Raw genomic sequence first — 23,628 nt, forward strand, 5'->3', positions numbered from 1 at the left:
TTGCTGCAAATTATGTGTAAGAAGGTCCCCAAAATTGCTGCAGATATGTTGGTTTCATTTTCCTAAGTGGAAACTAGCCGTGAAATTCAGAAGCAATTTGAGATTTGGCCAGTAAGTTAAAGCAGACAAGATTCCTCCCTTGGATTAAAACTGTCAGATACCTTGCAGTATGTTGGTGCATCTTTGTGTCTAAAACAGATGAAACAATTGTGTCTTCTAATGAGGAAAAAAAAAAATTATATGGGAACTTTCATAGAAGGTTCTCAAAGAAGTAAATCATTAAACTTTCTATCTTCCCTACAACCTGGGAAGCTGTTAGTGATTTCTGAGAAGAGAAACCTAAGGTGACATCCCTAGTTAGTGGTGAATCTGGGACTAGAGCAGGAGTCACAGATCCTTGCCCTTGTAGCACCAAGGAAGTACGCAGTAATGGTTTGGTTTAGACATTTTAGCTCCCTTTTTGGGCATCTTACAGCTTGTTGCCCTTTGCTCTTAGGGGGAGATGATTGTGCAGGAAACAAAAGCAAATCTCACAACGTGGAACCCTCTCAAAGATCTAATCATCAGGGTGTGTGTGCTGAACTCAGCTGGGTGCGGACCATGGAGTGACCTCTTCCTGCTGGAAGCCCAGGAGGTCATGGGTGAGTGTCCACTGCCACTCCTTCATATGGGGGAGAGTAGTCAGCATTAGAAGAGGTGCATTTAGAGCTTTGAAATCTTTCGTTTAGGTTTGCATTTAGCAGAGTGAGTATGAGAGAACTTCTCTAGTGTAGGTTCTTGTAGATTTATTTTAAGGCCATTCCTCACTTGTTAAAGTTGAATCTGATTTAAAGCATATCTGCATAGTTTTTTGTGATGATTCTAACTGAACGTCTTTATATGAAGGCAGCATGGCACACTCCATGGAGAGGCTGAGCTACTGGTAGGAGGGGAAGGTTGTGGTACAGCAGCTGGGCTGTACAGATTGGACTCTGTGGAAAAGTGTGCTGAGGGCAAAGAACATGTGTGTACAGAGGACGTTCCTAGAGGTAAAGGTTGGGTCATCAGTGCTGGTTTGCTTGCCACCTGCATTTCACAGTAAATGGGAAATAGAAGCTGTGGTTTGGATAAGGTCTGAGTTGTGTTTGAGGAGATGGACTCTGTCCTGCGACAGGATCTGGAAACAGAACAAGACTAAAATCCGTCATCTCTGGTGTTGACACACTTCTGTTCCTTTCTTCCCAAGCCACGTGTCTCTTTTGGTTAGTCACATGAACATGGATCCTTCTAGGCTTAGAAATGGCAGGGCAGCCTGGAGCTGGGGAAACAGAACAGAGAAGCAAGGGAGAACTGCAGCCCTACCTGCAGCAGTGTACTGATGCTGGCTTTGACGTGCAGGTATCTGAGAAAGGCCTTTGGCAGCCCAGTTCTTGTAATGAAGGCTGTACTGATGGTTTATGTGAGCACACTCACTGTAGAATCAAAGACTTCAAATTATTTAAAGAAGAACCCATAGGCTTGGGTTGAAAGAGGCATTAAAGATCATCTACTTCCAAACCTCTGCTATAGCAGAATTGCCATCCACTCTATCAGGCAACAGATCAGGCTCCATCCAACCTCATCTTGGACACCACCACGGATGGGGCTTCCACAAACTCTCTGGGCAGCCTATGCCAGTGCCTCACCACCTGAGTAAAAATTTTCCTCCTAGCATCTAATCTAAATTTTCCATCTCAGTTTAAAGTCATTCCCTCTTGTCCTGTCACTATCAGACTGTGTAAAACATCAGTCTCCCTCCTGCTTGTAAGCTCTCTCTTCGAGTACAGGAAGGTCTCAGTGAAGTCTCCCCAGAGCCTTCTCTTCTCCAAGCTAAACAAGCCCAATGTCTTTAGTCTTTCTCCATAGGAGAGGTGCTCCAGCCCTTTGATCATCTCTGTGGCCCTCCTCTGGACCCATTCCAACACCTCTACATCCTTTCTGTACTACAGGTCCCAGGCCTGGGCACAGTACAGAATGGGGTCTTAAAAGGGTGGAGTAGAGGGAACACTCACTTCCTTCTCCCTGATGGCCATCCTTCTTTTGGTGCAGCCCAGGATAGCAGTTGGCCTTCTGGGCTGCAAGCATGCACTGCTGGCTTGCGTGGCTTGCCTTAAGCTTTTTATTCTCCAGAACCCCCAAGTCCTTCTCCATGGGGCTGAAATGGAAGAGTGGAGTATCAGAACTGTCTCTACTAGAGGATGATTATCTGCTCCATCAGTGTGTTTCTCCTGTTGGTCTTTTTTGTGGCACCCAAACGTAGAGAAAAGCACCTAAAAGGACTAGAAAATCCCTTTGGAAAATGTCCAGCACTGGCAAGAAGCCCCAGGGAATGTATAGGATTTGCATATTACAGGGATCTAGAATGAGATAATCTTAAAAACACAACACGTTTGCTTGTTTTTATTTACAAACCACTTCAAAAAAGCATCAGGGAGCAGTGCATGCTTTGGCCAAGTGCTATCTGAAAGCGTGTATATTTGTTCTGAATCCTTTGTCAGTTTTCTCGGCTTCAGTTCACAGTAATAACATTCTGGAAATAAAGGTTCACTGTGAAAAAGCTGATAGGCCCTAAACAGCAGAACAGAACTGCAGAAATACTGCAGTTCTGTTGCAGGCCTGATAGAAAATATAAGTTGCTTCCCTTCTTAAAATAGCAGGCTGGCACTGGTTGCTTTCAGTGAGAAATGCCAGGGGTGGTTTCTGACCAGCTCCCAGTGCGGCAGCAGGGATGACTAAGCTTGTATAAACTTTAAGGCATATTTGTCATCACAGCAAGCTTGTAAAGCTCCACCCTGGCTATGCAGAGATCTTGTGCACCATTAACAAAGAACGTTTTAGTATGTTCAGAGGCATCCTCAGTGTAAACCTCTCTCTTCCACTGCAGAGAGAGGAAAGGAATAGCTTAATAGTACTTTTTTCTATCTGTAATCTTCATGATTATAGGCAGGAGAGGTCTCTTGGATTGTTTTTGCACACCTTTGCTATAGAAGGCCTCCTACAGAAATAAAAAGGCTTCTTTCATCATCAAAGGCCTCCTAAATCCTCATTTACGCTCATCCGGTAACACTGGCTTCCATCTGCCTTGTGCAGTCTTAAGGCATATGCTGGTCAGAAGAGAGGAGAGCAAGAGATGGGAAAGCAACAGAGCTGGGGAGGGAGAGGCAACTCATTCTTGGGCTGCAGCCATCCTCCTTAGCTCAGTGGCAAGAGGGGGAAGCCAAGAAAGATTTAGGGCAAAACAGTAGAAGCAGTGAATTTCAACATTCATTTCTATTTCTGACATGTTTGCTATAAACTGGGATGGGCTCCTGACTCCTAGCAGTTTAGAAACAAGGAGAATCACTTTGATTTGTTTTGTTTTCATCTGTCCTCCTTTTGGAGGAACTCCTCCCTTGAAGTGACCTAAATCCCTTCTCTCTACCAGACCAGAGCAGACAGAGTAGATAAATAGACTGAGAGAGGCTTGTCTCGCTGTGGGGCCAAGGAAACCTTATTGTTAGCTATCAGAAAGGATCTTTTGCATCAGTGTTGTTCTCTGTTTCTCCCCTGATTGTTTGATGGTAACGCCCCAAGTGATTGGCTTGGGAATTGTTGCACTTCTGTTTCAGATCCCCCTCCCTCCTCATTAACAGCCTTGAAGGCCAGGTCAAAAGGTTCAGCAGAAAAAGGTATCGTAAAACCAAGAGCCTATAAAACTCTCTGTGTGGGAAGAGAATCAGAGTCACTGAAGGAAGATAAGATGCTGATGGATAGATGCTAGCTCTGATGATTTTTTGTAAGAGGAGAATTCTCCAGAGCTCTGTTTCCTTAAGCCCCACCTGTTTAATAGACTAACAATGCTTCCTTGAAAACATGGATGGTAAGGCTTGACAGTGCAACCAGTAAGCAAACTGCAGAAGCCTTTTGCCTGCAAGGACTCTGCCTGCTGGAATATTTCACTCCTTTTCAAACATCTGTGCAAAGGTTAATCCAAATCTCAGCCCATTATCCTAGCACCTCTTTTAAGGACAGGTTTACCTATACTTTCATGATGTATACCACTATAGAATTATTTATACCATCTGAAATGACTCATCCTTAGCTTCTGGTAAAGCACAGTTGACAAGGGAGTGTGAAGATGACAAGTAAGCTGCTTAGTGATCTGTTACCTGTACTTGTTTGTTCTTTAAACAAATTGGAGATACGAGGGCTGTACTGGGTTTTAATAAACCTATTCAAATTGGCATTTAGTCATCGGCAACTTTTTTTGGAGAAGAAGTCTCTCAGGGAATTGGATTAATTTATCTCTTGTTTGCCAAGCATAGATCATATTCTTCTCTTCATAGCCATATTGCTGCAGTGTCTTCCTTCCCTTGTCGCTTACTCAGGTTGGCAGCGTGTCCATTTCCTCTGTGAAGAGGAGAGGTTTGTAGTCAAAAATATATCTAATCTGAAAGCATATATTAGACAAGGCTTGTAACCTGCATGCTGGTTGAATTCTTTCTTGACTTGCAGGGCACTTTGAAAAACCTGCTTCTCTTTGGTAGAGAGGTATTACAAAGTAAAAAAGGAGCAAACAAAATTGAGAGGTTAACAGCCAATACCAAGGCTCTCTTTGTGGGAGGGGAATTGTAAATAGTCCCTATCAGATTGCTGTGAAGAGCTATTGTCTCTCAAAATCTGGTTATCTGGTTGGCATTTGGGCAGAGTCTGGTCAAGGCTCTGCTGGCTGCCTCCAACAGGACAAAGTGAAAATTTTATGCAAAATTCCCTTTTGAAGTATTTTTTTTTGTCTTGAGACTGCAGGTCATGATTCACATAGTTTAATCTGGAGCAGTGCCCTTTACTTTATGGGTGGTCAAAACCAAGGTCTAATAGCTGCATGTATCTGCTCTGTCCTTGCTGTGTCCAGCAGCTAGACTGATTGGGTAGCTGTTTATGCAAAGTTCCAGTGCACAGTGATTTGCTGTGTACATCAAAATCAGCAAGATGGCTTTTCCATTTAAAAACAAAATATTTATGTATCCCAACGTGGGCTTTTTACTATTGGCATTCTTCTATTTGCTGACTAGTGTTTTCTGCATCATCTAGGTGGTCAGAGACAGCCTCCTTATGGGACGTCCTGGGTTCCTGTGGCATTGGGCATTCTCACAGCTCTGGTCACAGCTGTTGCCCTGGCTCTTATTCTCCTTCGAAAAAGAAGAAAGGAAACTCGATTTGGGTAAGGGAGTTTCTCCTAGCGCTGCTTAAGAGACATCTTTACTTCTTCCCCCAGTGTGGTTTTCTGACTGATTATTTTACAGAAAAAATGTGGTTTAAGTATAATCACCCAATCTGTCTGTCACACCCTTCAGAAGTGAATGGCCTGTATCATCATGGCTCCGTATGTCTTTTCTGCTTTCTAGCCATGCCTTTGGCAGTGTGGTTGGCAGAGGGGATCCAGCTGTTCATTTCAGAGCTGCCAGATCTTTCAACAGGGAAGGCCCAGAGCTCATTGAAGCAACGTGTAAGTCCAGTTACCTCGGTGATTCTACTTGAAAAACTGTTCATACATGTACTGTTCTCTCTGTTTTTCCTGAAACTGATGGTTTTGGATCAAGAATATGGGAAATAATTTCCAGTGAGATTTAAGTAATCTGCGAACGATGACAAATGTGAAAGGCGAGAGTTGCTGTTACCATCTTAGTTACATAACAACATTTCCTTGCCAATTATAGTTACGCTCATTCTGTATTTTAATGCAAAGCGTAAATTCACCACTTTCCTGTCCCTGTTTCACACTGTTTTGACTGTACTACAATGTAATAGTCAGATGAGTGAGGCTTAACAATGTTAGCAGTATGCTCTAAGCTCAGTTTGCTACAAGCGTGAACATTCAGATAGGCACTGTGAGAACTGTAGTGTTCTTCAAATAGTGTAAAGGCCAGTGAGATTATTGAAAACTGGTTCAGTTCCATCAACTTAAATGAGTCCAAATGAGCCAGTGTCCATCAGGTGTCCCTTCTCTTCGCACTCTGTCTTTTCAGTTATTCACAATAGTTCTGTATTCCAGTTCTTGGCATTATTAAGGGCAGTGCAGTCACAGCCTCTCCGTTTCAGTGCTTTTGGTAATGAAAAAGATAATGAAAAAGATGTTTTCTTGTGGCTAAACGTTACTGGTCTTGGCTGTGGTGAGACTTGAAGATGTGGGAAGGAACTCTTTCTTTTCAGATTTTCCATCTTGCATTATGGAAATAAGGCTGGAGATGGAATTAAAACAGATGACTCTTGATGTTGTGACAGAACATTTAAGTATCCCTGATTTTACTCTTTTTTTTTCCTTTTCTTTTTTTTTTTTTTTTCCAGTGGAGAGTGTAGGGATCAGTGATGAGCTGAAGACAAAACTCAAAGATGTCCTTATCCAGGAGCAGCAGTTCACCTTGGGACGAATGTTAGGCAAGGGTAAGAACCAAAAGCTGAATAAGACTATACTTTAAAAGTCTGCTTGGGTTACCTTTACTGCTGAGTAGGGAGAAGCAATTATAAGTAGCTTGTTTTCTGTCCTTCTGTTTGTAGATGGCATTAAATGGCACTTTCCTCTAGCTAACACAGTTCAAAGGTTTAGCATAACTAAGGGGATATTGGCTAAGCCAGTGTGGCTCTACAAAGTTGTGAACTACAGTGTATGTTCAGCTTTCCTGAACTGTTGATTCATTGGGGTATGATTTTTTTTTTTCAGAGTTTTAAACAAAGGAGTATTCATTTAAACTTCTCCTGCTCGTTCTGCTTTAAAAGTGGTGCTGTAGAATTCCTTCAGTTTACACGTTCAAATATGCTGCACCAATACAGAGGCAGATGATCTACTACAGACACTCCAATGCCTCAAAAACACACGCTGATTCAATTTCGCATATTTCTGTCATGTCAAGTGGTTTGTCTCCAGATATTACTTTGAGCTCTTAAAGAGGCATATCAGGAACAAGTACTGAATTTGCTGGCATTTGTCCATATTCAGGACCTTTGGAGTTCTTACTTCTTACCTACCATTTCTCTCAACTTTTCAGGTCATGAGGAATGGGCAAAATAAAGTTGGGATGCTTCTCACCTAACTTGAGCTAAAAAATTGGCCCAAAAACTCTCTGCAAAAGAGGGTTTTGAATTTAGATTTCCCAAATTGCAGACTAGTGTCCCAGCTGTTGAATCAGACTTCTTTTAGACTGAAAGTGTGTAACTATAAAGCAAGTAACTAAGAAAGGATTGTGAGTCAGGAGTCACACGCAAAAGAGAGCTGAAGTGTTTGGCTTCCTTTTTCTTAACGAGACCAGTTTTATTGCATTCTCTTGACCCTGTCCCACTGGGAGCTATATTCTGCTCCAATCCTTCCAGAACAAATGTGTTTCTGAAGACTCTTTCAGATCAGGAAGATGACCTTCCTGACGAAGGTCAGAGGGCTGAACAATGCTAAGTAATTCAACAGTGTCAGCTTTTGGCCAGTTTCTGGGATCCTTCTAACACTTCTGGGCTGTCCCCTCAACAATTAACAAAGTGGAAATTGGCTGTCGTGGGGTCCTTGGTGGAAGGATGCTAGCTGACAAGATCTGTTCTACATTGTCAGCCCCACTCACCCAACCTCTGTTCAGCATACAGGTTAGAAGAGGGCACAGCTGTGTTATCTTGGGTCCTGCTGACTCTGCAGCTGAGAAGAGCTGCACAATGCAGAACCAACACAAAATTGCTTAGATCCTTCCCTTTCTTCTCTTCTTTGGTCTGATATCCACTGCATATGATTATTGTGAAATAAGTACATGCCACACAGCAGTGAAGGACACTGTGAAAAGCCAGTGGAAAGATAATGTTTTGGGGTATGCGTCTTGAGTACCACATTTTACTTCCTCCTCTTCAGTACCAGAAACTCTCATCAAAACAGATTTTGGATTGAGTAATCAGTTACAAAATTAGGGAGAGCAAATCTAGAGCCAGAACTAATGCAAAGAGTCTGTTACGCTGTGGATGTAAAGCCACTTCAGGCTAAAATAGTTTGAAGATTTGACTGTTTGCATTTCCTCTCATCTCCCTTAGAGAAAACACAAGGATAAACTCTTCCTTGTATTAATTGATGTGTCACACACACAGAAGAAGGTGTTGTATATTTTGTCTAGCCTGCAGTGATTCATGCAAGTCGTTCCCTGCATTTTGAGAGATAAGACCTGATTGTGTCCCAAGTGATTGAATGCTGGCACCATTACTGGGCTGTCAGCCCTGACAGCTGTCACCTTCAAGAACGGTCAGCACTGGGAGCATCCTCATCCACCCGTCCTCTTACTGGCTCCCGCTCACGGGCCCTTCTCTGTCCAGAATTTCACTTGGCTGCATTCCTCATGATGTGATTTCCCCAGAAATGTCTGCCTGAGGTCCCAGCCCATACTGTGACTGCACTGTCCGCTTGGTAGAGGATTGCCTGCTTTCCCTCCTGTTTTTCTTTCTGAACTGCTGGCAGAGTGGCCTCTGTCAGCTGATTGTGCTACCTCTTCGAGGCACGAGTATGCTGAAAACTGCTGACTCAAGTTGCAGAATGAAAAATGAAGCTGGTAGCTGCATTTCTTACGCTTACTCAGCTTCCCTGTTAGCGACCCCCAGTGTGATCCTGCTGTGAATCATACTTTCCTCGCTAAAAGCTGTTCCCTCACTGCCTGCTCTGATCTTTTCACAGGAGAGTTTGGGTCAGTTCGAGAGGCACTATTGAAGCTAGATGATGGCTCTTTCCAGAAAGTGGCAGTGAAGATGCTGAAAGGTAAGTGGGAGCGGGGCTACCGGAAGTACTTAAGAGAGAAGAGAGCTTGGAAGGATTAAATGTAGTCTGTCCTATTCTCTATCAGATATCTACTGACATTCTTCTTTATTCCTCTCTGAGTTTCCCACCCAGCCCTTCTACCAGTGTTCTCTCCATCTCATTATAAGTCTTTATGCAGTGGAAGCTCTTCAGGGAAGGACCTATACTACCTCGGCTGGTTGTACAGCATCCAGAACGTGGTGATTGCAACCAAAAGCACGTCATAACTGCAGTTTTTGTGTGCAGAGGATCTCGTTCAGTTGCTTGATTCAACAACAGCACTACATCATCTGGCATAGGCAGCTCAGGCAGGACTGCTTTGTGCTATGATGTAGTCAGCAGTAGGTGGCAAAGTAGTCCAACTCCCTTCCGATTAGTCACTGGAGGAGTGAACAGAACAAGGGCAGCTAACATTCATCAGGTAGAGATGTGTGACACAAGAAGCAATTAATAGGTGTAAGTGAAAGCAAGTATGTGTGCATATATTTATACATGTGTTAACCTATGTTATTTTAGCCCTGTTGCCTGTAAGGCAGAAATGAACTGTGACTGACTGAAAGCAGAGTCACACTTGCGTACCTTTGAAGTTAAAATTGGCTGCCACAGAGTGCCAGTTTGTGCTAAGTATACTGATAACACAGTTGTGTAAGTTAAAACATTTTCTCCAGTCTCAACAATCATTCTAATCAGTTTGCAAGGAGTTTAGTGGGTAGTCAAACTGTCTGCCTCCAAGCATCTGACTTGGAAACTGTTACCCTCTACTGGGACCTTCCTTTCTCCTCTGGCTGTAGAAAGGAAATCATGTACTTCTGTCTTCTGAATCATATTAAATGACTTCCCTAAAGCAAAGAATATGAATATTCCCATACAAGTCTGAGTCTGATCTCGTAGCAGAACTGGAGGACTCTCACTAAATTCAGCAGCACCAGTGGAGGAAGTATTCTGCTGGGCTAATTCTTGATTATATCATACTTCTGTAAATCTGGACTAACAGTGACAAATTGTTTTCTCCAAATTTATATTCATGTGTGCCACTAACAAATTTGGTCCAAGGTCTCCAGTACTGAGGTTATTTAAGAAATCTGAGCTATACCAAGACTCAATTGTGCTAAGAGATGGATAGGTATGGATCTTGCATGCTGTCCTCATTAGAGATGAATTGAGCTTTGTGACCCCTGTTGGGGTCTCCAGCCATCTCCTCAGTCTTAGCATTTTCTTTAATTCTGTGTGCCATCTCCTCTTCTTGAGACTGTAGTTTAGGTCCTTTTAGCTAATTTATTCTTACATCTTTAATGCACATGTGATTTCTATGGCTTCCAAGGAAAATTGTTACTGAGAAAAGTGCTGCTAATTGTCAGGTCTTTCCTCTGCCAAAAAGCAATTTGCCAGATGTCTCTGATGCATGCTTACTGACCACTGTCCCAGATGAAAGTGTCAGGCTCTGCCTTGTTGTAAACTGGCTCATCTAGCTGTAGGTCTGGGAGGATGTGCAAAACCTCCACGAAGAACAGGCTTCTGAAGATCATTATCTGTAATGTCCTTTGGAGCCATTCACTGAAGGACCAAGGAAGAAAACTTACAGTGACCTTTTCTTCCAGCGGACATCTTCACCTCCACTGACATTGAGGAGTTCCTGCGGGAGGCTGCATGCATGAAGGAGTTTGACCACCCACATGTCACTAAGCTGATTGGTAAGCCAGCAGTGCTGCTCACTCCCACAACATCCCCCCAGCCTCACATGCCCATCCCTCACTGCTCTCCAAAAGCAGAATTGGTGCAGCCACCTCTGCGCTGTAGGGAGCAGCACCTGCACTTTCCAGGCTTAGAAGGGCTTGGAGTGTTGAAAACAAATACGTGCAGCCCTCATACACCTGCAGTAAACACCTGTTATTTAAACTAATTCTCTGGTTCTTGAAACCCCTACAGGAGCATACAAAGGAGTTTAGATCCTACCCGCCAAAAAATGCACATTTTTTCTGCAGTTTCAAAAGAGAAGAGCATGGTGACCTCTAAGATTCCCCTTGGGCCTGCTGTGCTTGCTAAAACCCCTTTGCTGTGTGTATTCACTAGGAGTCAGTCTACGGAGCCGTCCCAAGGGTCGTCTCCCAATTCCCATGGTGATCCTGCCCTTCATGAAGCATGGAGACCTTCATGCTTTTCTGCTGATGTCAAGGATCGGGGAAAATCCTTTTGTAAGTCTTTCTTACTGTAAAATTCCTGTAGAGAGGGCATGGATTTTCAGACAACGTGCTCAGATCAGTTTGGGTTCAGTCTTGCAGAGACATTGGCAGATGATCAGATTTTTACACTATAGGAAGCTCTGATCAGATGTTGACGTATTTAATCCCATGCACACTGAGAATCAACTCCTGCTTTCCCGACAGCCTCCTGTCCCTGCCTAGTAAGCTAGTAGAAAATGTTGCAATCCTGCCATAAGAGGTTGAAAGTTGAAATAACTGAGTTATTTCTTTCAGAACTTGCCTGTTCAGACACTCCTCAAGTTCATGATTGACATTGCCAGTGGGATGGAGTACTTGAGCTCAAAAAATTTCATACACAGAGACCTTGCAGCTCGGAACTGCATGTAAGTGAACCATGAACCATGAACTTTTAGAGAAAAGAAAGACCAGAGTGGATGAGGGAGGAATGAGAAGCCTTTCACACAACAGAAGTGAGGAGGGATCCTCTTGGGGGATGTTGGCCTTTGCATCTAACTGACAGCAGTCATGGGAGAGTCTTGTCCATGAATGTACATGCACATGGTGGTGGTGGTACTCTGGGAGGCAACTGTTAGCCTTCAGCTGAGCTTCAAACTGACCATATTTAGAAGAAACTATCCCATCATTGGTTTGGACATACATATGTTTTCAGAGGGTTGATTACAATGCTTTGTGTCAGCATGGGCTATTTGTTCCACTTTATAATGTAACCAACAGAAGAGAAAGGGTTTGTCCGGGTCAGAAAGAAGCTTTAAATATAGTCTGAAATCTCTATTCCTTGTATCTCTTTTGAAGACTTGATTATCGCAGTATAAGACGTGTAGGATTTCCTGGAAAGCAGGTGAAGAATGGCTAATGTGGAGAATGCCTTTAAAAATAATTGCCTGGTGAGCACTCTGCGTGATCCCACATTGCTGTTATGTCCCCAAACTGCCTTGCCTGCTTTGAAGTGATGATAAAACCCTTTTTGTTCTTTCCTCTCTGCTTCTTTCCTGGGAATAGAAAGGAACAGCCCATTCTGACAGGCAGAACTCTGCCTCTGAACAAAATGACAACAACCAATGAAATCTGCAGTGAGACACAGATTTCCAAAGGCATCTGAATGTCCAGCTGTACAGACAGGAGGCTGATAAATCATAATGAAAAATGATGAATTAGCCTGCATTGACACTGCTGAGAAACTCCTACTGTTTTCCTATTTCAAAATACTAAAAAAACCCAACAGTCTTCCTTCAGAGGAAGCTGAGTGCTGTGTCATCACACCTTCCTTTAAGCAGCCTGGAGGCATGATGTCTTTATGGGCTTTATTCTACTACCTACTGAAGTGTCTAGGTTTAAGTAAGTGTGTGACAAGAGCAATTCAGGCTGTTAACTTGGCCTGAAGAGAATGGCTTGCAGGTGTAGCTTAGGCAGCTGTGATATGCAAGTACCTTGTGTTTTTTGATTGCTTATACAGGGCATGGGCCTTAGTGATAGCAGTGAACAATGCAGATAAACACTGTTGAACTTTGAGCCTCTATAAAGTAACTGAGTTCACTTTGGATGACAGTGCAGGCCATCTGAGCATGGCCATTTGTTTATTTTCTTATTCCTAATTATCTCTCTATTAGTCTCAAGGAACTGATTTGAGACCACTGAATTATTTTACATCAGTTGTCAAGTAGATTAAGTCATTATCCTTCTGGGTAATACTTGATGATTAAATACCTCACTTCCCTGCCCAGGTACTCCTTTTATTGCCTGAGGTGGCCAGTGAATGCTTTTCTTAGTCATTAAAACTTTCCCATAGGCTGGATGAGAACATGAATGTGAGTGTTGCAGACTTCGGGCTTTCTAAGAAAATCTACAGTGGAGACTACTACCGTCAGGGCTGTGCTTCCAAGCTGCCAGTGAAGTGGCTTGCTCTAGAAAGCCTGGCGGATAATCTGTACACAACACACAGCGATGTGGTGAGTTTTGCTCTGGGGCATTTGGGGACCGCTTGTATTTTGGCAGAAGTGGAGGTAGGCCCTGGTGGTGGGAAAGGGAGTTTGCCTGGTAGTCTGTGTTTGAGGGGCAGTGTCACCTCTGCCTTGAGTGCTCTCAGAACCCTAGCTGTAAAATATGAGTGATTTATGGCAGACGTGATGAACCCTTTTCTCATTTTCCTCTTGTCCTTCAACCCTTCATTTTTCACTTCTTCCCCCTATGCTCTCCTTTACTTGTCTCCCCATCCCTGTCATTTTCTACTCTTTGAACACGCTTTTACTCTTCTACCTTGCTCTTCTGCATTACAATCTGAAGGTGATCTAAATTTCTATTGCATACACTCGTGTACATATACAGCAGTGGCACTCCATCGTACAGAAGGCATTGGAGGAACAATGGAATGAATACATCAGTGCTTACACACTCCTCCACATAACTTCTCCCATTCGTCTGAGATCTTTGCTTCCCTTCTCTTTGGCATGGGGTAGTTTGTGGTGGGAGTTTTTTTTTCTTTCTGTTATTATTTATTTGGGAATGCAGAGCAGGGTAGGGTGGTTGTTCCTTTTTTCTGTTCTGATGCCTTATCCGTTCTTCCTTGCTGCCTTCTGATCTGGTTTTGCAGATCTGGTTTTGCATTAGTTTTCTCCTTCAAACCTGTGGACTTACCTTCGAATTCACGCATGTGTCTCTGAAGGGACACCAAGAGTGCCTTGTAGCTTGGCTACTGTGTTGCCTGGTGATTGTTATAACCACTGCAGGCAGTGTTCAGTGATTGCTGATCACAGTTCAGCCAGTTTACAACAGACACTGGGCAGGGCTTGCTTATGAAGATTTTGGTTTTTTTTCCACCTAACAGACCTTGCAGTTTTGATTTAAAGTTAGAAATGTGACAGTACAGAGTACAGCACAAATCAGTGTGAGCCATAAGCAGTTTGCTCATTGCCCTGCGTAAGTGGCTAAACTCTTTCATTTGTGCCTGTACATTTCCAGTAATAGAGAATCTCTCCATGTATTAAACAATTAATTTGTGAGCTCCCAACCAAACTCTTAATGTAGCTGGGGACCACAAAGCTGATGCTACATCTCAAGAACCATGAGTAGGAGGAGTTTGGGAGAAGTTTGTAGGTGGGAGACAGGGATAGCTCCAAGAGCCTTCTGCTCCACTGCAGGATGGGACTGGTCAACAGATGACATGTTGGCATCAGCAGCATCTGATCTTATTTTGTTTTCTAGCTAGAATTGAGCCAGCATCACTGCTGCTCACATGATGTAACCCCAGCAAGCAGGGCACTTTGTTGATCAGTTCTCTGTGCTGTTCTTTCAGTGGGCGTTTGGGGTGACCATGTGGGAGATTGTGACCCGAGGGCAGACCCCTTATGCTGGCATTGAGAATGCAGAAATCTACAACTACCTCATCAGTGGGAACAGGCTGAAGCAGCCGCCGGAGTGCCTAGAGGATGTGTGAGTACTTCCTCTCCCTGCAGACGTATGGTTCCTTGAGAAGTTTGGCTTACAGGAATGAAACGGGAGCAGCTGGCTGACCCTGCAACCTGAATCCATCCACTTTCCATCACACAAAAGCATTCACTATAGAGTCTCTGGGTTAGCTATCAAATTCTCTCTGCTGGCAGAACTCCCTGGAACCTGTGGTAGCTTTGCAAGCAGCCAGCTTGGCTCAAGAGTTTGAACAGTGTCAATGCTAGAAGCTCTTGGCTGTGTGAAAACTATAACTATGTCTCCAGAAGCTCACTGCTCCCTGTCTTCTCAGGCCAGCATCTAAGAAAAGAGATGAGTTTCATGGTGCAGCCTGAAGAAAGATTACAAGGAAACAAGACTGCAGAGGCTGTGTGAGCCTTTCAAACCTAGGTCCAGTTATCAAAATTGCATCTAACATTCACATAGAAGTAGTTGGATGACAGAGAGATAGCAGACAGGAATATATATAATGTTCTATAGATCAAGGTCCCACCTTAAATTGCAGGTGGAAACAAAATCAGAACAGTGTTGTGGATATGGGTTTCAGACATCTCCAGACTTAAAGAAAGCACTCAGGTAGTTTGCTGGTGTGTTGCACCCCATGCTCCTGCCTTATTCCTGTAGCATATCTACAAACACTGGCTTTGGTGGCCTTGTAAAGCTGTACATTTTGTGTAAAAGGGACAACAAGAAGTCCCCTTTCTTCCCCCCTTCTTCCTGCTATGATGGTGGAATATATTTCATGTGCCTTCCTTTTCCCCTGCTTTTTTTTTTTTCTCCTTTTTTTTGATGTAAAGGAATAATCTATGTCTTGTTACTGAAGCTATGCACTTTTGTCTTCTCAGCAATTCATTTTGACTGTTCCCAAGCTTAAATGAAAACATAGTTATGCCACTTCTTAAAATCATTATATGTCTGCCTCTTGACTGCTGTGAGTAGCTTTGGTTCCCAGTTGTGGAACTTTTAAGATGCTATAAGGGCCAAAAATAGAGAATGGATGCAATGAGCTGCTAGACACTGAAGAAAAATGTATAAGCAACCTCATTTTGAGAGGCCATTGAGCCTCTTTTGATTGAGATCTATGGGGATATGCTCAAATCACTTCCCTACATGCTCACCTTCGGCTTGTGCTGATGGCTGCTGGCAGCAGCAAGGTCCTGGTGGGCTGTTGGTCTGATGCAGTACAGCTGGTAGCTCTTTCCCTTTCTTTCAAATGAATTTCTGCTGTTCACAGGGCGGGGTAAAAGAATGTATTTAATTTGTTGCTGCAGAGTAGGGAGTTTCTGTTTTATATGGAGCACTTACAGTTATTTCAACCACTCGCAAGGGGCACAATTCAGGATTGAGATAACAGAGGCATTGAAGCTTTCTATAAAACTAGTGTGAAATCCGAGATGCTCATAAAGTTGATAGAGAGCAAGGGAGGTAAAAGCAAAGTAAAGGCCATCGTGAAATGCTTCATTTCCCGCTGAAGGCCATTTTCAGATTTTTTTCCACTTACGAGTTTAACTGAGGTTGTTTGTCCATGGTGTTTTCCAGTGCCAGCACTGTGTTTTGTCCCTACCCCCCAACACAGAACTGGTGACAATGAAGAAACAGGAGCACAGCTGTGGCTTTGGTGGGTGATGTGCAGGAAGGAGAACGATGGCTCTGGCCATTCTCCAGCCATGCTGGAGGCATCACCCTGTGTTCTGTGTGGTTGCTGCTGCTGATGACATCTTGCATCAGCCCTCAGGCAACCAGAACTCTCAGCTGGTGTTTGACCACAGGATAAACACCGCCTGCATGGCAGGATGAGGCCTGTGGCCAGTAGCACTAAGCAGGCCTTGAAGTTCAGGGTTTGGGGTTTTTTTTTTTTTTGGTACTCTCTAATTATTTTGATTAAAGTGTTTTTGAAAACAGGGAGAAGCAAGGATTTTAAGCCCATAAAACCTGCCTAAGTGCCATTAGCTACACAGGGTCAAAACCAATGAATTTTGGAAAAGTTTTGGTGTTTGTTAATTGTGATTGCAAAAATAAATGCTTCTCTAAATGTTTGCAATACCCAGGGACATACCCAGTCTCATTATGAAAAAAAAAAGTTGTGCAAATTTTATGCAAAAAATCACGCACCAAAGCTAGAATTCTTGCCATTCTGTTTTCCCTGCTGAGTGAAGCCAGTGCCCTGGTGGAGGTCAGAACCTACTCACTCATGTCCTACGTTAGGGATTTTGGAGGCCTTAGGGTAGCAGTTCTTTTCCAAGGCACACTTGAAGTGGTGAAGAACTGCATGAGCTTCAGTGTTACAGAGGTGAGATGGAGACTTCCGACAGCTCGTGAAGAGCTGGCTCTGTTCACCTCTGCAAAGCTCCCCTCATTTGATGCCCGTGCTGCACAGCACAGAGTTGCTGCTGGGATGTGCAGGGCTCGATGTGTTGTGTCTCAGTGCTCTTCTTCTGTGTTGCAGCTACGATCTCATGTGCAGATGTTGGCATCCTGAGCCCAAGCTACGCCCAAGCTTTGGAGTGCTTCGGTCCCAACTGGAAATGATTCGGGGGAGGATGTCCACACTCTCTTTAAGCCAAGACCCTCTCTATGTCAACATTGGGAAGGACAAAGAGTCATCTGTCAGTGACCCTGCCGCGCACACCTCTTTTGGGAACACGGACGGTGACGAGACCGTTGCTGGGGCAGCAGCTGCTGCTGTCACAAGTGACTATCGCTACATCATGAGCCCCTTGTGCCTTGGAGATGATGTCGAGGGTGAAAGGCATCCAGATGGGCAGGAAGGGGAGAACAAAAGCCTTCTGTACGAGCTGGAGACAGAAGGAGAGAAAAGTTGTTAGTCTGTACATAGCAGTGACACTCTGCTTCCCTGGGAAGGGATGTGTGCAGCCACAGTGCCGCGTCGCCTGGGTCTCTGATGCCGGATCTGGAATGGCTTTAAACAGCACAGGCCGGAGCTCTTGGGCAGCTTTGGCAGCTTTCATTTCTGTGTGGGCTGCAGTTGCGGACAGCTTGTATGGACCACAGCCCTGACATGCCCTTGGATTTGGGGAGGGAGGTGGTAGGGGTGGCAGGCTGTTCACATCCCGCAGAAAGAAGGTCAAAGCCAAGGTGGGCAGTCAGAGCCTCTGCTCTGGTCTTTCTCACTGGCAGCTGGAGCAGAGCTGAACGCACCTTCTGTTCAGTCAGTGCTCGCTCTCGTGTAGATGTTGTCTTTGATCCTGGCTGCGTGACTTCGGGACTGGTACCTCTGAAAACACTAGTGGGTATTTACACCATCATCAGAACACGGGGGGAAGTTCCTCTTGTGTTCACTGAGCAGTGCTGCCTAGACTTCTTGCCTACCTCAGTGGTTCTCAAACTGCAATTTGCAGATATGCATTCATCCAACATTGAACATCTGGCACATTTCATGCAGTAACGCTTGCTGCTCCCTCTGCCCAGAGCTCTTTTAAGGTACTCAGACTTGCAGGGAGCGATGAAATTAGAAAAAAAGTGGAACATCCCTCTCCACCCACATACCTCTTTTCTGTGTTGTTTTTTTTTTTCCTGTTTGGTGCTGGTTCGAGCCTGACCAGCCTTGCAGTTGGCCTTAAGCGGGAAGGGAGGGAGAGCAGCTGGCATGGGTGAGGACAGAATCCAACTTCAAAGGAATTGAAAGGAAACTGTGTAGAGAGGACTTGCCGGCAGTGTGGGGAAGCAGTGCTAATTAATGCAAAATGCTGCCCTCCAGGAGAGGAAGGAGACTGCTTAGATAGAGAATGGCAGACACGCGTCGCTTTCAGCAGGAGCAGGTTTCAGCACTTGCTTGAAAGTAGGATTTCTTTAATCTTTCTCTTTTTTAACCATCCTCTGACTTCTTCAAACAGTCCAGTGCTGTAGCTGCTGTGGTGAAGGTCTGAAGTCACTTTGGGGAAGGTATATGTGAGATGGGGGGAAGGAACCAACAGGGAAGCCTCTTTCCAAAGAGGGAGTCCTTATCACGAACAAGCTTGAGAACCACTGGCCGTCTTAATGAGGAGGTCTTCTGGCACACTGTAAAAGCCACATCAGATCATAGACCCGTATCACTGCAGCCTTCCACACAGGGCAAAATTGATGGTTTTGCTCTTTGGGTTTTGTTTTCCAATCAGCATGTCTGACTCACTGTAACTGCAAGCGCTTTTGTGGTTTTTAATAATTTAATATTTTAATGTAAAATCAGCATTTGTTTTGTGTAGTGTTTCCCAGCAAGGAAGTGCAGCTACATCTTACTCTAGTTATCCTAAATATTTGCTAGATCTTCATTTGTTTTATTTTCAGTGTGCTGAACACTCAGCAGTATCACAGGACTTAGGATTCCACACTGCTTTTCCTCAGACACAAATACCACCAATGTCGTCGCTTGCCAGGTTGGCGAAGGTGGGACCAATGAGCCAAGATAGACTGCAGGCTCGGTGTCAGGACACTCTATCATTCGATGCCCCATTCTTGGCTGTTGCCAGGTGAGGGGCTAACTACAAAATTTGGGTCCAGTTTCATCCCTTGCTGAGAGCACCTTCCTAGGGAAGGGAAAGTTCAGTCTGGGGCTTGGGCATGGGTCCTTTCTGTAAGATTTCCTACTACCCAACGCTGCCCTACAGCTGGAAACCCAGTACGGTTTCTTGGTCACAAACTGCAAAACCTTACACCCCAGGCAGTACGGGGTTTTTTTGTCATTTAGCTGGATTGCTGTCAATGCAGGGGAGAAAATAACAGCTAGCAAAGGTTAGCAGAAACCCGTGCAGTGCACACATTGGCAGTGAGGGCAGAAGGCTATGCTCCCTGCAGCTGCCTGGGAAGCGCAGATGTACATAGAGACTCTAACTTTGGGAAGCATGTCATAGTTTTTATGCATTTTTTTAAATAATAAAACATGTACTGTGTCTGAGTCCCAGCCTGTTATCTGCAGCAGAGTTTGTGGGGATGCTCTGAACAGATCTTCCTTGCTGGGTGGGTACATTGGTAACATGGGCTTGTCTCCCAGGGAGCCTCAGCCCTAGCAAAAAGCCTTCGGCGGCCTCCTTGGAGGCAGGCAGTGCCACATCCCACCTAGGTGCCGGCAGCCTCTGCAGCCATTCCTTCCCCCTACCCCCCACTGACAGCGCTCCCTGGGGAGGACAGCCTTGGAGGAGGTGGTTGGAACTGTGCTGCTGAGTCAAATGTTCCCAGTGCAACGTAGAAGAGCCCTTGGGTTTCCAGCTCGCCGAGAAGAAGAGGCGCACATCACACGTCCGTTATTCATCAGCCAGCAGCACAGTGCACGGCCTCTGCCTATGCACTCACACCAGGAGGATGAGCAATGGTGAGCAGTGGGAGGGAGCTCTCACCCCCATCTGCTACGCAGGGAAAACGACTTCCGAAGCATGGAGTGGCTGACTTGGCTAGTAGTGTGAGGTTCCAGTGCTCAGTGCCATCCCTTGGATCTGGTTCAAAGGATGATTGAATCCTTTTGCACATGAGCCTGGTCAGATCAGGTACACAAGCAGCAGCAGAGGGGGAACAGGAGGGGAGGAAATAGTAAGATGGCATTGGAGGATGCAGCGCTGCTCTGTGCCAGGAATTCTGATGCAGGCAGTCGTGCCATACTGGTTTCTTAAAAAGCCTAACATTTCCTCCATGATCCCATTCTTTTCGGCTCTATTAATGTACAAAGAGAGATGCACGACTGTCCTGATGCCTGCACCTCCTTCTTGGCCTGTGTGGGGAATGGGGCCTTGTGGGCTTTACTCAGTTAACACACTCACTGGAGTCAAATACATTTAATTTTGAGTAATAGACGTGCCTTGCAGAACAGAGGAAATACACACTTGCATGTTTATTTGTTCCCAATTTACATTGCATTTTGCTGGCATTATTCATTCTCTAATGCTTAGCTGCCAGCTTTTGCCAATTCCCACTTTTTTCAAGCAGAAATTTCTGTAGAGGTTTTTTTGGAGCTGAGTTTGAGCTGAATTTGGTTTGAATTTCAGGTACTCCCACATATAGCCAGGAGCTGGACTCAGTCATCTTTACAGGTCCCTCCCAAGCGAGGATACGAAAGCTGTGAGGGACAGCAGGTGCAGGTGGTGATCAGGAAGCCTTGTTACCATGGGAAACCAAGTTGAAATCGATCACTTGGTCCAGGAACACCGACAGACGTGGGCTTTGGTCGCGTGGGCTCCGTCACAGATGAGAAACTTGGCGTCAGCATGAATCAGACTCCAGTCACTGTCCTGAAGTCTTGTGGCAAAGCCAGGACAATGGAGCCCTGCTTACTGACTGCCCTGGGGGCCCTCTGGCTTCAGGCATGCCAAATCAATGTGTTCCTACGTGCGGGCAGGCTGGGGAAATGTAAAATCTTTTGGCCGTGCTGACAACAGCACTGAAACAAGGGGCTGGGTAGTGCCAGCTCCTTGGCCCAAGTTGCCCAGATCCAGTTTCCTCCAGTTTCTTTTCAGGGCTAAAATCGAGCTGGAAGATACATCTGACCTGGGGCAGTGGGTTGCACTTGTTGCTTTAAGCTTTGATGCGTTCAGTAGGGATTTAATGGGACTAGATGAGCTTCTGGAAAGTCTTTATAGGAGCTGTGTTTTGGCAGTGTGCTGTGTGAGAGGATGGGACTTTGTGGAGAGGAAGGAGGGTTTGCATGCAGACACGATCTGGTTGTGAATATAAAATGCTGCACGACCTGCTGGAGAACACGACAGTGAAGGTGACAAAGAGTGGGAGAGCAGAGAGAAACTGCAGAGCAGGTGAGAGCAGCGCTCTGCCCACGGCCATTAGCACGGCAAACTAGGGAGCTCGCTGCTCTCCCAGCTAATCCGTATGACAGCGATCCTGGCCGCTACCCTGTCGTTAACCGAGCTGTGTGGGAGTGCACTGCCGGCAGCTGGTGTGTGCCGCTGCTGCAGCCACTGCTGCCTGTGTGCTGCCAGCCTGGAGCTGGGCGCCCTGGTCACTTGCTGCTGCCTCTGCTTCTTTCCCCTTAATAAATTGCACTGAAACGAGCTATAAACCCCATGAAGGCTCAAATTGCTAAACAAAGTATGCCAGATGCGCCTCCAACATCAGGCCTAATCAATATGTTTCCCAGGTTTATCTGTCTGCCTTATTCTTCCTCTTGCACGAAGGTATCTATGGAGAAGCAGGAGGGTTTTGCAAGCATGTGGGCTGAGCCGTAGCAGCCTTTCAGTGCCCGTCACCCTGTACCTGGGCTGCAGAGCACGCAGGTAATAAAAGATGCAGACCTGGGGACTACTACAAAAGGTACGGGCAGGATGTGATGCGGATGCCGAGCTGCCAATACCAACAGTGTCAAATCCTGGCGTCCTGGCTCAGACCAGCATTTACACTGACGGAGCAGCTTAAGACCATCCCTTTGTATTTGCTTGCTCCCCCTGCTGCAGTTTGGGATCCCAGGGCTGCGGATGGTGAGGTGAAAGACTGCAGAGGCTACACGCAAGCAGCTGAAGCACAGGCATGCGTCTCCACTGGCGCTGCTGCGGGGGTGGAAATCTCTGGCAGAGCTAGCAGCTGGGTAACTGCTCACCCCCTGATTGATGCCAGCCCGTTTGCCAATGCTCACAGCTGCGCCAGTGCCATCTCGTCGAGGCTGCTGCACCGGGTTGTACCTGGGGCAGTGACCTGCCTCACTGCTTGAAAGGGTGTCTGCATTTTCTGCTTATAAATGGAGACTTGTGGGCCAACGCCTGCATTGCTCAGGACTGCTGCCCTGCTAAGGGGACAACTTTTTTCTGCATGGATAATCAGGCAAAAACTCAAACGGAAAGAGCTGGACCTATTTATAGCAGAAAATAGCCTGCCTTGATTTTCTCCATTTTCTTCCTTAATACACCCAGGGAAATGTTCCCAGCCTGATGAGTCCCACATAACTGCAGGGCTGCAGCACTGGGACTGCAAAGAACGGCTGGCCCACGGGAGCTCTGTTTGGGGATTTAGCCCTTGCATTTGGCACTCACTGTGTCAGCAGAGCAGAGCTCACCCACCACAGGCCGGTTCCCTCCTGCAACACAGCACATAGCCTGCAGCCTGCCTGCCCACCTGGCCTGCACCTGGAGGAAGATGGCTTCCTGGAGTGGCTGAGATCGTTTTCCCTCTGGGTGCTTGTGCTGGAGTGCTGCTGAGCACCACTGAGCCTCTGTGCCAGTCCCTCAGCAGGGGTGATGAGCAGCTCCCTTTGGATGTCCATGGGATGTTGCCTGACCAAGGCTGGCAAGAGTTTGCATGATTTACAGCTTGCCTGTTTCTAGACAAATTCTTACAGGCATCAGAAATCTGTGACTGTAGAAAATCTGTGATTGCCTTCTTTCCAGGAAGGCTCTAAAATTTCATAGGAAAAAAAATAGTGGATTTCTTTTTTAGGTAAATATCTTGCAAGTGGTGCAGACAACAGACTGTAACTGAGAATGAACTCTGAAAATTAAAAGCTGTCCTTAGCTCACCATTAGCAAAATGTAGGTGAAATCCCAAAGATGACAAGGTTTCATTCTCATGCAGAGCAGGGCAAGGTACAGTCCAGTTTCCCCCAGGTTTTCTGCTCCTGGAGCTGCTAACGCAGCTGGAAGCACAGTGCTGCCTTGTTTTCACCAGAAATTCACAGAATCATAGAATCACAGAATGGCGTGGGCTGAAAAAGACTGTAATGATCATCTAGTTTCAACCCCCTTGCTTTGTGGGTCACCAACCACTAGACAAAGCACAGCAATGTGGATGAACCCACAAATAATGTCAGTTTTCCTCCCAGCCAAGCATCTGTTTGCAGGGAGGATACTGTGAACTTCTGCTCAGTTACGTTGGTTTTGCAATTCTATGGGAAGCAACCAAAATGAGAATTTGACTCCAAAGATGTCATTTTGCTGTGCGCAGACATTTGGAGCACAAAATCTGAAGAGATTTCTGGGTGTACAGTTGGGAGTTGTCCTGGAGGTCCACAACATGAGACAGGGAGAGCAGCAGAGATGCCTCTGGCATCCAGCCCCCTGGCAGCTACTCTGGATGCATATTGGTGAAATGCATCATATGCAAGCAGAGGCTTTGAGCGAGTGCCTCAGGGTTGGGGTGGGGGCAGAGCGCTGGCCCAAACCCTGCCTGCTGCCTGCCTCCGCCCTCCTTTGCTGGCAGGTGGGGAAGCTGCAGGGCACGGATGTAGTTTGT

General features: G+C 45.6%; 1 protein-coding gene across 4 annotated transcripts in view; it reads left to right on the forward strand.

The window, feature by feature from the left end:
- TYRO3 (TYRO3 protein tyrosine kinase) overlaps positions 1-19,363 on the forward strand; it is a 40,045-nt gene extending 20,682 nt beyond the window's left edge. For all 4 annotated transcript variants that reach the window (XM_052693883.1, XM_052693881.1, XM_052693882.1 and 1 more), the window contains 11 exons: positions 497-641; positions 5,089-5,218; positions 5,403-5,503; positions 6,343-6,438; positions 8,687-8,767; positions 10,405-10,497; positions 10,877-10,998; positions 11,281-11,390; positions 12,815-12,974; positions 14,318-14,454; positions 16,916-19,363. In XM_052693883.1, the coding sequence (XP_052549843.1) occupies positions 497-641; positions 5,089-5,218; positions 5,403-5,503; positions 6,343-6,438; positions 8,687-8,767; positions 10,405-10,497; positions 10,877-10,998; positions 11,281-11,390; positions 12,815-12,974; positions 14,318-14,454; positions 16,916-17,294 (1,554 nt within the window). In that variant the 3' untranslated portion in view covers positions 17,295-19,363. The remainder of the gene's footprint in view (positions 1-496; positions 642-5,088; positions 5,219-5,402; positions 5,504-6,342; positions 6,439-8,686; positions 8,768-10,404; positions 10,498-10,876; positions 10,999-11,280; positions 11,391-12,814; positions 12,975-14,317; positions 14,455-16,915) is intronic.
- Positions 19,364-23,628: the final 4,265 nt, after the last annotated feature.

The sequence above is a fragment of the Tympanuchus pallidicinctus genome, unplaced genomic scaffold (genome assembly GCF_026119805.1).
Source record: "Tympanuchus pallidicinctus isolate F22 unplaced genomic scaffold, pur_lepc_1.0 scaffold3, whole genome shotgun sequence".
Taxonomy (NCBI): Eukaryota; Metazoa; Chordata; class Aves; order Galliformes; family Phasianidae; genus Tympanuchus; species Tympanuchus pallidicinctus.